Consider the following 10903-nt stretch of genomic DNA (forward strand, 5'->3'; position numbering starts at 1 on the left):
GTCTCGCTAACTTTGGAAAGCTCTGCAACTTCTGCTCGTGCTTCAGCTACTTCTGCTTTTATTTCCTCTTGTGCTTCTTCTGATAGGTCTTCAATGTCATCGTCAGCTCCATCAATGGCTTCTTCAACTCCCTCAAATATGTCTTCTATCTCCGCCATTTTGGACTGGTATGTCTTGATCTATAAATAAATGTTAGAACAATTATCCTTTACTGTAGACGTGTAATCAAGGGACGAACAAAGCCAACCATCTATAAACCAGAAATGTACATTTTTATATTTTGGTTGAAATTCAAGATATTCCTATGTGTAACAAGGGTGTACTTAGGCCTACATTTTCTTACACAATGTTAAGTGTTTTGGAATTTAATTTAACTGCATGTTTAGTTTATCTCTTTGATTTGCTTTGATTAGTGGATATTTTTGTTGGTGCACTGATGGTTCCCATGTACCCGCATGGACCTCGCATGAAACTACATTTCCCATCATCCTCCTGCTCACATATGTAACTGAGATGGATTTACCAGTGCCAGAGCTAGATGGTGCCCAAGAGCAGTCTTCCAAAGAAACTCCCTTTACATCCACAGCAGCCTCTCTTTGCCTCATCTCCGTCCTCTGAAGGCAGGGTCAACTCTCACTGAAAATGCATATTACTCCACCCACTGTACCGGCATTTCAAACTATAGTGCCTCTTTTTTTACAGTAAAGTTTAAGTTTAAGCTGTTAACGTTGGTGCCTGCAGTAGTAGTTAAACTACTAATAGTAGGCTAACAAACAATGACAATAAAATGAATAAATAAGTCTGGGGAAAACCCAAACCAGCTGGCCATTATTATTATGGGAGGCTGTGTGGTCCAGTGATTAAAGAAAAGGGCTTGTAACCAGGAGGTCCCCAGTTCAAATCCCACCTGAGCCACTGACTCATTGTTTGACCCTGAGCAAGTCACTTAACCTCCTTGTGCTCCGTCTTTCGGGTGGGATGTAATTGTAAGTGACTCTGCAGTTGATGCATAGTTCACACACCCTAGTCGCTGTAAGTCGCCTTGGATAAAGGCATCTACTAAATAAACAAATAATAATAATAATAACACCGTGTAACAATTTTTTTTTTTTTTTTGGTTCCTGGGTAGTAAGTGTTATTTCCGAATTGCTTATGCCTCAAAAGTATAGAACATGGTTATTATTCCCCACAAACTTTGCTTTTGTGACCAGGACAGTGATATTTTGAAATTTACCTATTTTCCAGAACATTCCAGATAGATTCAGTGCTGAGTAAACTTGGAGTAACTTCTAGAACTTTCTAGAACTTTCCAGTAACATAAATAGTAGTATAAATACAGGGGCCTTAAGCCCACCAGTTCAGTTTAGTTCCAGCTGCCTAAGTGGATACATATCTGCATTTTTCTGAGATGGCATCAAGGTCATAGGAGACTTCAAAATGGTGGCATTCCTGATGGGTCTTGTGGCAAAGTGCCCCGCCCCTGTGTGCATTTGTGTGATCTGTGTTTGTATGTATGCGTGCGTATGTTAATGTTGGTGTATAGATTGGTACACGGGATATAAACGGGTCTGTGTTTCACGTGTATTTAAAGTGTATAATTATATTTAGGCACGAGGATGGCACATCACTTCACGTGCAGATAAAATGTGTATAATGTGTGGCACGGGGTTGCACGTAATGAATTCACGTGCTGGGATTCAAGTGAGTAATTAATTAGTAATTGAATCCCAGCACAACAGTATATATAGATGCACGTTTTAGTCACTCGTGTTTGGGTGTTCGGAAGAGGAGAACGGGTGAGAGAGAGAGGAGTAAAAGTAGAGTTAAATACGATCGTAAATATAAGTGTTTGTTCTCACCGTGTCTGTTTGTCTGTCCGTGCACCGTTTGTTTAGTGTTAGTCCGTTTTGTATGTCTGTTTATTTTGGCGCAAGTGCCGTGTCCTGTTTTTTGTACTGTTGACAACCCTTTTATTTGTTAATAAACGCTGAGTGCAGCCATTGCACTCAGCTCATCACCAGCACCGTCTGTCTGTGTTTGAATTCCTTCCTGCTTCCGGTCTGACGCCACCCACTCTGGCCGTCTTTGTGACAGTCTCCAAGGCAGTTTTACCACGTTTCCCTGCTATCTTTGTCTTTGGGACAGCAGGGACACCAAGGCGCACTACCACAGGCGGGACTGGCCACAGCGGACCGAGTTCTCTGTGGGGAGGAACAACGTCAAGTGGGAGCCACTGGTGGACCCCCGGAAGGTGCTGATGCCACCACTGCACATCAAATTGGGCCTTATGAAACAATTTCTCAGATCTCTAGATAAGGAGTCGGCAGCCTTCGAGTACCTTCAAGACTTCTTACCTAAGCTGTCTGAGGCAAAGGTCAAAGCCGGTGTCTTCGTCGGACCACAGATAAAGAAGATCCTGGAGTGCAATGAATGTTTTCTACATGTTAATCACTCCCTAATCCATGTGCATGCATTTCCTTGAATCCCTACTGCGTTCAGTTTGAGAATTAATCTTTTATGCGGGACTTTATCAAAAGCTTTCTAGAAATCTAAATAAACCATATCATATGCTTTGCAATTATCCATTGTCAATGTTGCATCCTCCTGTGTGTCTGTCTGTGTGGGTGGGTGTGTGTGTGTGGGTGGGTGTGTGTGTGTGGGTGGGTGGGTGGGTGGGTGGGTGTGTGTGTTGGTGTGTGTGTGTGTGTGGGTGGGTGGGTGGTGTATGTGGGTGTGTGTGTGGGTTTTCATCCTTGCAGGTAATGAAGAATACAAGACTGATTCCTGAACAAAAAATAAAACACCTCGGAACTAGGTGAGTGTAAAAGCAATGACTATATCTTTATTTTTTGGCATTTTGTACGTGCTCATCAGACCCAATCACTTCTGATGTATGTTGTTTGCCTCCTTAAAGGCCTAATTTCAACATATTCTAGAGTGAACACATTTCAACACATTCAACTCTTCTCATTATTTTCTCAGTTACATGGCCATACCCACTTGGTACATTCTGTGGCCATGTTTTTTGCACCTAAGAATGACCTTGACTGACTGCCACATGATAGTGATAGATATGTCAAAATAATTAATATATTTGAGATTAAAAATAGCAACTAAACATGAATGTGATGCTCTATTAGTAGGCTATAACTTAAAACATTTTCATTCTAGTATATGTTGTAATTAGGCCTTAAGGGCAAAAGCAAATGGACATACCAACATTGTTGCTATTTATATATAGCCTTGACACCATATGTTTGTTCTTTTTTTAATGAGAAGCCACTTAATAATATGAGTCACATATATCACAACAACATTTATACTTGTGAAGAATAAAAATGGTAAAATGAAAAATACACACAATTATATTGCTTTTTTAATCTTGTCGTGTTTAGTTGAAGCTCAAGCATTGTATTTCTATTAACAATTGTGTTTTAATCATTCACGTCTATGTTAATAAGCAGTTATACCAGAAAACAAAAACTGCGTTTTGAATATTTTAACTTTCCAGAGTTTATTATTAGCTGTTTTAATCGTGAATATGAGAAAAATGCAAGCTTTTGGAGCAGTGTGTGCCTGTCTCTTTTGATCCTATACATTATCAAAAGTCAAGACATATTTTTTGTTTACCACAAAGGTAAGGCCTTAGCATCATCCAGCTGAGTTTTAAGAGAGTCAATGTCTGCCTGTGTCAATGGAAAGGTTTTAAGCTCTTTAATCTGTTGAACATGTGTGGAGACAAACTGAATCAAATTACTGAAGGCTTGGAGAAATGCATCGGCAGCTGCAAGGAACTGCTGGATGTCTTCTGCTGTTGGGATGTTGATCTGGGTTTTCCCGTCAATCTTTTTCGTGAGCGAGGTTGCAACTTTGAAGGCTTGCTCAACGGCCTAAAACATCAAATTGTGAAATATCAAACATCAAATCAGCACAGAAGAGGTATTTAATACCCTACCTTTCAGTTTCTAATGATGTAGTAGGCAGGCCACGAAAGTATATACACATGGTAAATGCTGCTTATTAACAATCACTTGGTAGCCATCAAAAAGTTGCCATTATCCAGAGGTTGCTAATAAGAGAAAAGCTATAGTATTAGATAGGATTGGTTCCTGAAAAACATTGTTAATAACTCCCTAATAACTGCTTAAAATACAGTGTTACCCTGTTGCTGCTGTATGTTCTAAAATCTGAATTGGTATTAAATATTACACAAACGGAATTCTTACAACTGATACTAGGTTACTACTACATTTAATAATAAATGAAGTGGATGCCTCAATTCTCTCTCTGCTGGCAGGAACTCAATTTTGGGGTTTTAGAGAAACTCCTAGAAATTATTCATTTCCATTGTATGTATGTAAACTTTTGACGATAACTGCTGTATATATTGTTAATAGAACATAAATAAAAAGTAGCAAAACATTACGTACATCAGATACTGGTCCAATGTATTTCTGAATAATTGATTCCATTGGTACTTCAAATCCTTCCAGTTGAATCATATCATCTTTGTGGTCTGTCATCCACTTTAGGAGCTTTTCACTGAGGCCTGTTTCATTTTTAATGATTGCGGTTAATGCCTTAATCACAGCACGCTTACTCTGTACATCCAAGGATTGTTGTTTATCGGGAAGCAATTTGTTAAGAACAACATTTACACCCCACAAGATAGCACCGATAGCTAAATTTTTCACAACAAATCCTACTATTTTTGGTATACTTGTTGTGACGTATTGAAGCAAGGTTTTTAAGGTCTCGCTAACTTTGGAAAGCTCTGCAACTTCTGCTCGTGCTTCAGCTACTTCTGCTTTTATTTCCTCTTGTGCTTCTTCTGATAGGTCTTCAATGTCATCGTCAGCTCCATCAATGGCTTCTTCAACTCCCTCAAATATGTCTTCTATCTCCGCCATTTTGGACTGGTATGTCTTGATCTATAAATAAATGTTAGAACAATTATCCTTTACTGTAGACGTGTAATCAAGGGACGAACAAAGCCAACCATCTATAAACCAGAAATGTACATTTTTATATTTTGGTTGAAATTCAAGATATTCCTATGTGTAACAAGGGTGTACTTAGGCCTACATTTTCTTACACAATGTTAAGTGTTTTGGAATTTAATTTAACTGCATGTTTAGTTTATCTCTTTGATTTGCTTTGATTAGTGGATATTTTTGTTGGTGCACTGATGGTTCCCATGTACCCGCATGGACCTCGCATGAAACTACATTTCCCATCATCCTCCTGCTCACATATGTAACTGAGATGGATTTACCAGTGCCAGAGCTAGATGGTGCCCAAGAGCAGTCTTCCAAAGAAACTCCCTTTACATCCACAGCAGCCTCTCTTTGCCTCATCTCCGTCCTCTGAAGGCAGGGTCAACTCTCACTGAAAATGCATATTACTCCACCCACTGTACCGGCATTTCAAACTATAGTGCCTCTTTTTTTACAGTAAAGTTTAAGTTTAAGCTGTTAACGTTGGTGCCTGCAGTAGTAGTTAAACTACTAATAGTAGGCTAACAAACAATGACAATAAAATGAATAAATAAGTCTGGGGAAAACCCAAACCAGCTGGCCATTATTATTATGGGAGGCTGTGTGGTCCAGTGATTAAAGAAAAGGGCTTGTAACCAGGAGGTCCCCAGTTCAAATCCCACCTGAGCCACTGACTCATTGTTTGACCCTGAGCAAGTCACTTAACCTCCTTGTGCTCCGTCTTTCGGGTGGGATGTAATTGTAAGTGACTCTGCAGTTGATGCATAGTTCACACACCCTAGTCGCTGTAAGTCGCCTTGGATAAAGGCATCTACTAAATAAACAAATAATAATAATAATAACACCGTGTAACAATTTTTTTTTTTTTTTTTGGTTCCTGGGTAGTAAGTGTTATTTCCGAATTGCTTATGCCTCAAAAGTATAGAACATGGTTATTATTCCCCACAAACTTTGCTTTTGTGACCAGGACAGTGATATTTTGAAATTTACCTATTTTCCAGAACATTCCAGATAGATTCAGTGCTGAGTAAACTTGGAGTAACTTCTAGAACTTTCTAGAACTTTCCAGTAACATAAATAGTAGTATAAATACAGGGGCCTTAAGCCCACCAGTTCAGTTTAGTTCCAGCTGCCTAAGTGGATACATATCTGCATTTTTCTGAGATGGCATCAAGGTCATAGGAGACTTCAAAATGGTGGCATTCCTGATGGGTCTTGTGGCAAAGTGCCCCGCCCCTGTGTGCATTTGTGTGATCTGTGTTTGTATGTATGCGTGCGTATGTTAATGTTGGTGTATAGATTGGTACACGGGATATAAACGGGTCTGTGTTTCACGTGTATTTAAAGTGTATAATTATATTTAGGCACGAGGATGGCACATCACTTCACGTGCAGATAAAATGTGTATAATGTGTGGCACGGGGTTGCACGTAATGAATTCACGTGCTGGGATTCAAGTGAGTAATTAATTAGTAATTGAATCCCAGCACAACAGTATATATAGATGCACGTTTTAGTCACTCGTGTTTGGGTGTTCGGAAGAGGAGAACGGGTGAGAGAGAGAGGAGTAAAAGTAGAGTTAAATACGATCGTAAATATAAGTGTTTGTTCTCACCGTGTCTGTTTGTCTGTCCGTGCACCGTTTGTTTAGTGTTAGTCCGTTTTGTATGTCTGTTTATTTTGGCGCAAGTGCCGTGTCCTGTTTTTTGTACTGTTGACAACCCTTTTATTTGTTAATAAACGCTGAGTGCAGCCATTGCACTCAGCTCATCACCAGCACCGTCTGTCTGTGTTTGAATTCCTTCCTGCTTCCGGTCTGACGCCACCCACTCTGGCCGTCTTTGTGACAGTCTCCAAGGCAGTTTTACCACGTTTCCCTGCTATCTTTGTCTTTGGGACAGCAGGGACACCAAGGCGCACTACCACAGGCGGGACTGGCCACAGCGGACCGAGTTCTCTGTGGGGAGGAACAACATCAAGTGGGAGCCACTGGTGGACCCCCGGAAGGTGCTGATGCCACCACTGCACATCAAATTGGGCCTTATGAAACAATTTGTCAGAGCTCTAGATAAGGAGTCGGCAGCCTTCGAGTACCTTCAAGACTTCATACCTAAGCTGTCTGAGGCAAAGGTCAAAGCCGGTGTCTTCGTCGGACCACAGATAAAGAAGATCCTGGAGTGCAATGAATTCCCCAAGAAGCTCACTAGTAAGGAGAAAGCGGCTTGGAACAGCTTTGTCGCAGTGGTTCGGGGCTTCCTGGGCAATCACAAGGCCGAAAACTATGTGGAGCTGGTTGAGACTCTGGTGAAGAACTACGGCACAATGGGCTGTAGGATGTCCCTCAAAGTCCATATCCTTGATGCTCATCTTGATAAATTCAAGGAGAACATGGGAGCGTACTCGGAGGAGCAAGGCGAACACTTCCAACAGGATATATTGGACTTTGAAAGCCACTACCAAAGACAGTATAACGAGAACATGATGGGAGACTACATTTGGGGTCTGATTCGTGAACGTGATTTACAGTATAATTGTAAATCTCGAAAAACTACTCACTTCTAAATCTTTTGTAGTCATTTTTGTTTACTTTAGTATAAATACATGTTAATTTGGATTCATATGTTGTTTTTTTCTGACTTTATGTGAACGAAAAGACACAAATTTGCCCGTTTTCTCATTGGTAATAGGTAAATTTCAAAATATCACTGTCCTGGTCACAAAAGCAAAGTTTGTGGGGAATAATAGCCATTTTCTATACTTTTGAGGCATAAGCAATATGGTGATATCTTGTAACAATTGTAAGTCGCCCTGGATAAGGGCGTCTGCTAAGAAATAAATAATAATAATAATAATAATAATAATAATAATAAATAATAATAACGTACACAGGGTGGGGGTCAGGGCTGTAGCTGACGTGATTACCTCCAATACCCTGCTATCAAAACAGTTGCAGGGTGTTTTTGTGCAGCGATATTGGTGCTGAAGTTGAAGTTTGTGAAATACCAGGTTCAACCCCAGCAATTATCATTATTATTGTAGGCTGTTCAGTGACTTTTGTGTGTGTTTGTCTTGTTCAGTTTCATTGCATGTATTGTACGGCCAGGGTGTGTTACTCTTGGGGTTGGGGTTTGTAAATAGTTGGGTTGGGGGAGTGAGAGAGTGAGGGGAGACCAGGCGGCAGAGTGTGTGGAAGTGCTTGGGATTCGCTGCATGAGAGAGAAACTACAGAACTGAACCTACATGTAGTTGGGTTATTTGTTGTTATTATTATTATTATTATTATTATTATTATTATTATTATTATTATTATCATTATTATTATCATTATTATTATTATTATTATTATTATTATTATTATCATCAATAGGACTTTAATAATAATCTCAAAGAACTCCTAACTGAGCTCTTGGTATATTTTTTGTCTTCAACAAACCTCCCGTTACTTCATAATTTCTGGTTGAATCATCATTCCCCACTAAAATGAATAAATGATGAATTCAAGTAAATAACAGTCCATGCATAATACTGCTATTGCTATTACGGTAAATATATGACAATGTTCTTTTATATTGATAGAAATCACATCTGTGGGAGATGTTTGTATTCTGCTGATGTTTGACGTAACATTTTAGGCTATTTACCTCATTTTCAGTGGGTCATTTTGATTGTTATTGCTAATGTGGTATTGTGACAAGGTACTTATTATAAGAACAGAGCAAACTCGCACAATCTAAAATCTGACCGACTTTCCGGCAAACAGATTCATTTAGTTAACATTCTCTACTGTATCTTTCCAATAATACAGCAGCTCCTGTTTAAATACTGTTTAAATCAAATCCATTTCACAAAGAATTCTCAATAAAAGCTATCTGTTTATTTAATGGTTATAAAAAAACACCTGTAGGTCTTCTTCGTTGAACTGGCTTTCCCTTACAAAAACTGCAGCCTATAAAGATAAAGTAAAAAAAAAAAAAGGTTTGACGACGTGTGCTACTTCTGTGTAATACGGTAGCTATTTTAAAATGACGTGGAAAGGAGGGGTACCAGACACCAGGAGCTGCGAAGCATGACTAAAGGAGGAGCCTGGCACTGAGTGAGTTAAAGAGAGCCCATGATGTGGCCATACCTCGCATGGAGTGCGCAGGCACCCTACCACTGAGACGAGGCACAGGCACACTGAGGTAGGAACATGCATGCACTGGAGCAAACGCACAAGAGCACAGTCACCAAACACTGGATGTGCAGCGCAAGGTAAAGTACACACCAAGGCTTAGGTGGGTTGCTCCAGCACTGAGTTTTGAGAGGAAGTGAGCTGATGCAAGGGCACTGAGGCACCAAGCATGGTAGCATGGAGCACCAACGCACATCCTTCATTTTGTTGCTATTATCATTAAATTAATTTAGATGGGATCCAAGGGCCAGGTTAACTATCACTGGGAACTTAAAAAGCGTGGGCATAACAACATGTCTTTGCATTTATTTACTTTTCTATGTGTGTTTTGTTACTGGCTTTGTGCTGGGGTGTAACGTGAGAGTATGCCAGTTACACAGGAACTACATTTCCCATCATCCTCCTGCACACTTATGTATTGGTGGAGATGATGAAAAATGTAGTTCTGAACATCTTCTAAAAATGACATGTGAAGCCATCTTGGAAAGAGCACAGTGGACTGTAGTTTAAAAGTGGTCAGGATGGTGTATACTTCTCACAATCTACAATTCGAAAGGTGATATAGACTAGAAGGAGACAGATATGATTGTCATGGCTGTAAAAACTCACGGTTCTTATTTGATCATTGTAGTTTATGTTGAAAACATTAATGTTATTGATTTCATTTTTTTCTTTCAAATCCCCTATTTATACAGGTGACGTTTTATCACTTTAAGATGCCACAAATCTGCTAAAAAGAAACACTCCAAGTAGGGAGTCTCTTCCCGAGACTGCAGCTTGACATCATTACATGACTGTGACGATGTAGGTTAGTTATATATGATTTTAAAATGCCAAATCAAATATTCAGTTGAATTCTTTTATTTGAAAATAACTACAAAAACTAAAACCAGAAGTTGACCTGGGAACTTTTGTATGCCTGGGAACTATTGTATCTTACAACAGAGTGAAAAACAAAAGGAACTCCATCACTGTTAATCCCCACAGCAAAGCACAACGAGACTCACGAACATTCCATAACTGATTGATAAATTAACAGTGTTTACAATGGGTTGAATTAAATAAAGAAAGGTGCTGCGGGAGGGGAATCCTATACATATAAAAAGATGACATGTAAAATAACTTACCTGGGAGGGAGAGAGGGGATCCTTTGTTCTGGGGTGGTATGTTGGCTGCAACCAAACCTGTAAAAGAAAGAAAAATAAAAAGACGGTTGGAAACTTTTCTTTGAGTTTGAAAGCGGTGCCTGCTTGTGTCTATTGTGCGGAATAGGAGCACATATTCCTTACGGTGGATAGGACCAGAAAACAGCGAGTTGAGAAAGATTAAGCTCATGGTTTATTTTGGGGTTAAAACAATGGTAAAGTTTTGCTAATTTTTTATTTCAAAATAAAATACTTACCGGATCTAGAGACAATGGGGTAGATATTGCGCCTGTTTTAAGAGTCGTAAACCTGTCGCAAGCTAGTCAGAAGTGTCAGGTGACGTTGTTACCTTTTCTTTCTTAATTACCAGTTAAAACAGCTTTTAGAGACCTGATAAATACACAGACCTCAAGGGCCAGAGCACAACAGACACAAACTAACATTTAATTTCTATTAAATGCTCTGGGTTAACCCCTAAACAATATTATTACCAACACACACAAATAACCAATAATCACTTCAGTGTTTGAAAAGAAAAAGATTTGCAGTTTATTTCACAACATACTGCAGGAGCTTAAGAGTGTGTGTCC

At 39.5% G+C, this 10903-nt stretch overlaps 1 protein-coding gene across 1 annotated transcript; it reads right to left on the reverse strand.

Moving 5' to 3' along the window:
- Positions 1-2816: 2816 nt before the first annotated feature.
- Positions 2817-10352, reverse strand: LOC131696823 (uncharacterized). Its single transcript, XM_058993491.1, has 4 exons — positions 10296-10352; positions 8896-8943; positions 4431-4931; positions 2817-3890 (listed from the first exon to the last, which is right to left on the reverse strand). Exons 3-4 carry the CDS (start codon positions 4908-4910, stop codon positions 3627-3629), a joined length of 744 nt encoding a protein of 247 aa, XP_058849474.1. The 5' UTR covers positions 4911-4931; positions 8896-8943; positions 10296-10352; the 3' UTR covers positions 2817-3626.
- Positions 10353-10903: the final 551 nt, after the last annotated feature.

Source organism: Acipenser ruthenus, chromosome 20 (assembly GCF_902713425.1).
Source record: "Acipenser ruthenus chromosome 20, fAciRut3.2 maternal haplotype, whole genome shotgun sequence".
Classification (NCBI taxonomy): Eukaryota; Metazoa; Chordata; class Actinopteri; order Acipenseriformes; family Acipenseridae; genus Acipenser; species Acipenser ruthenus.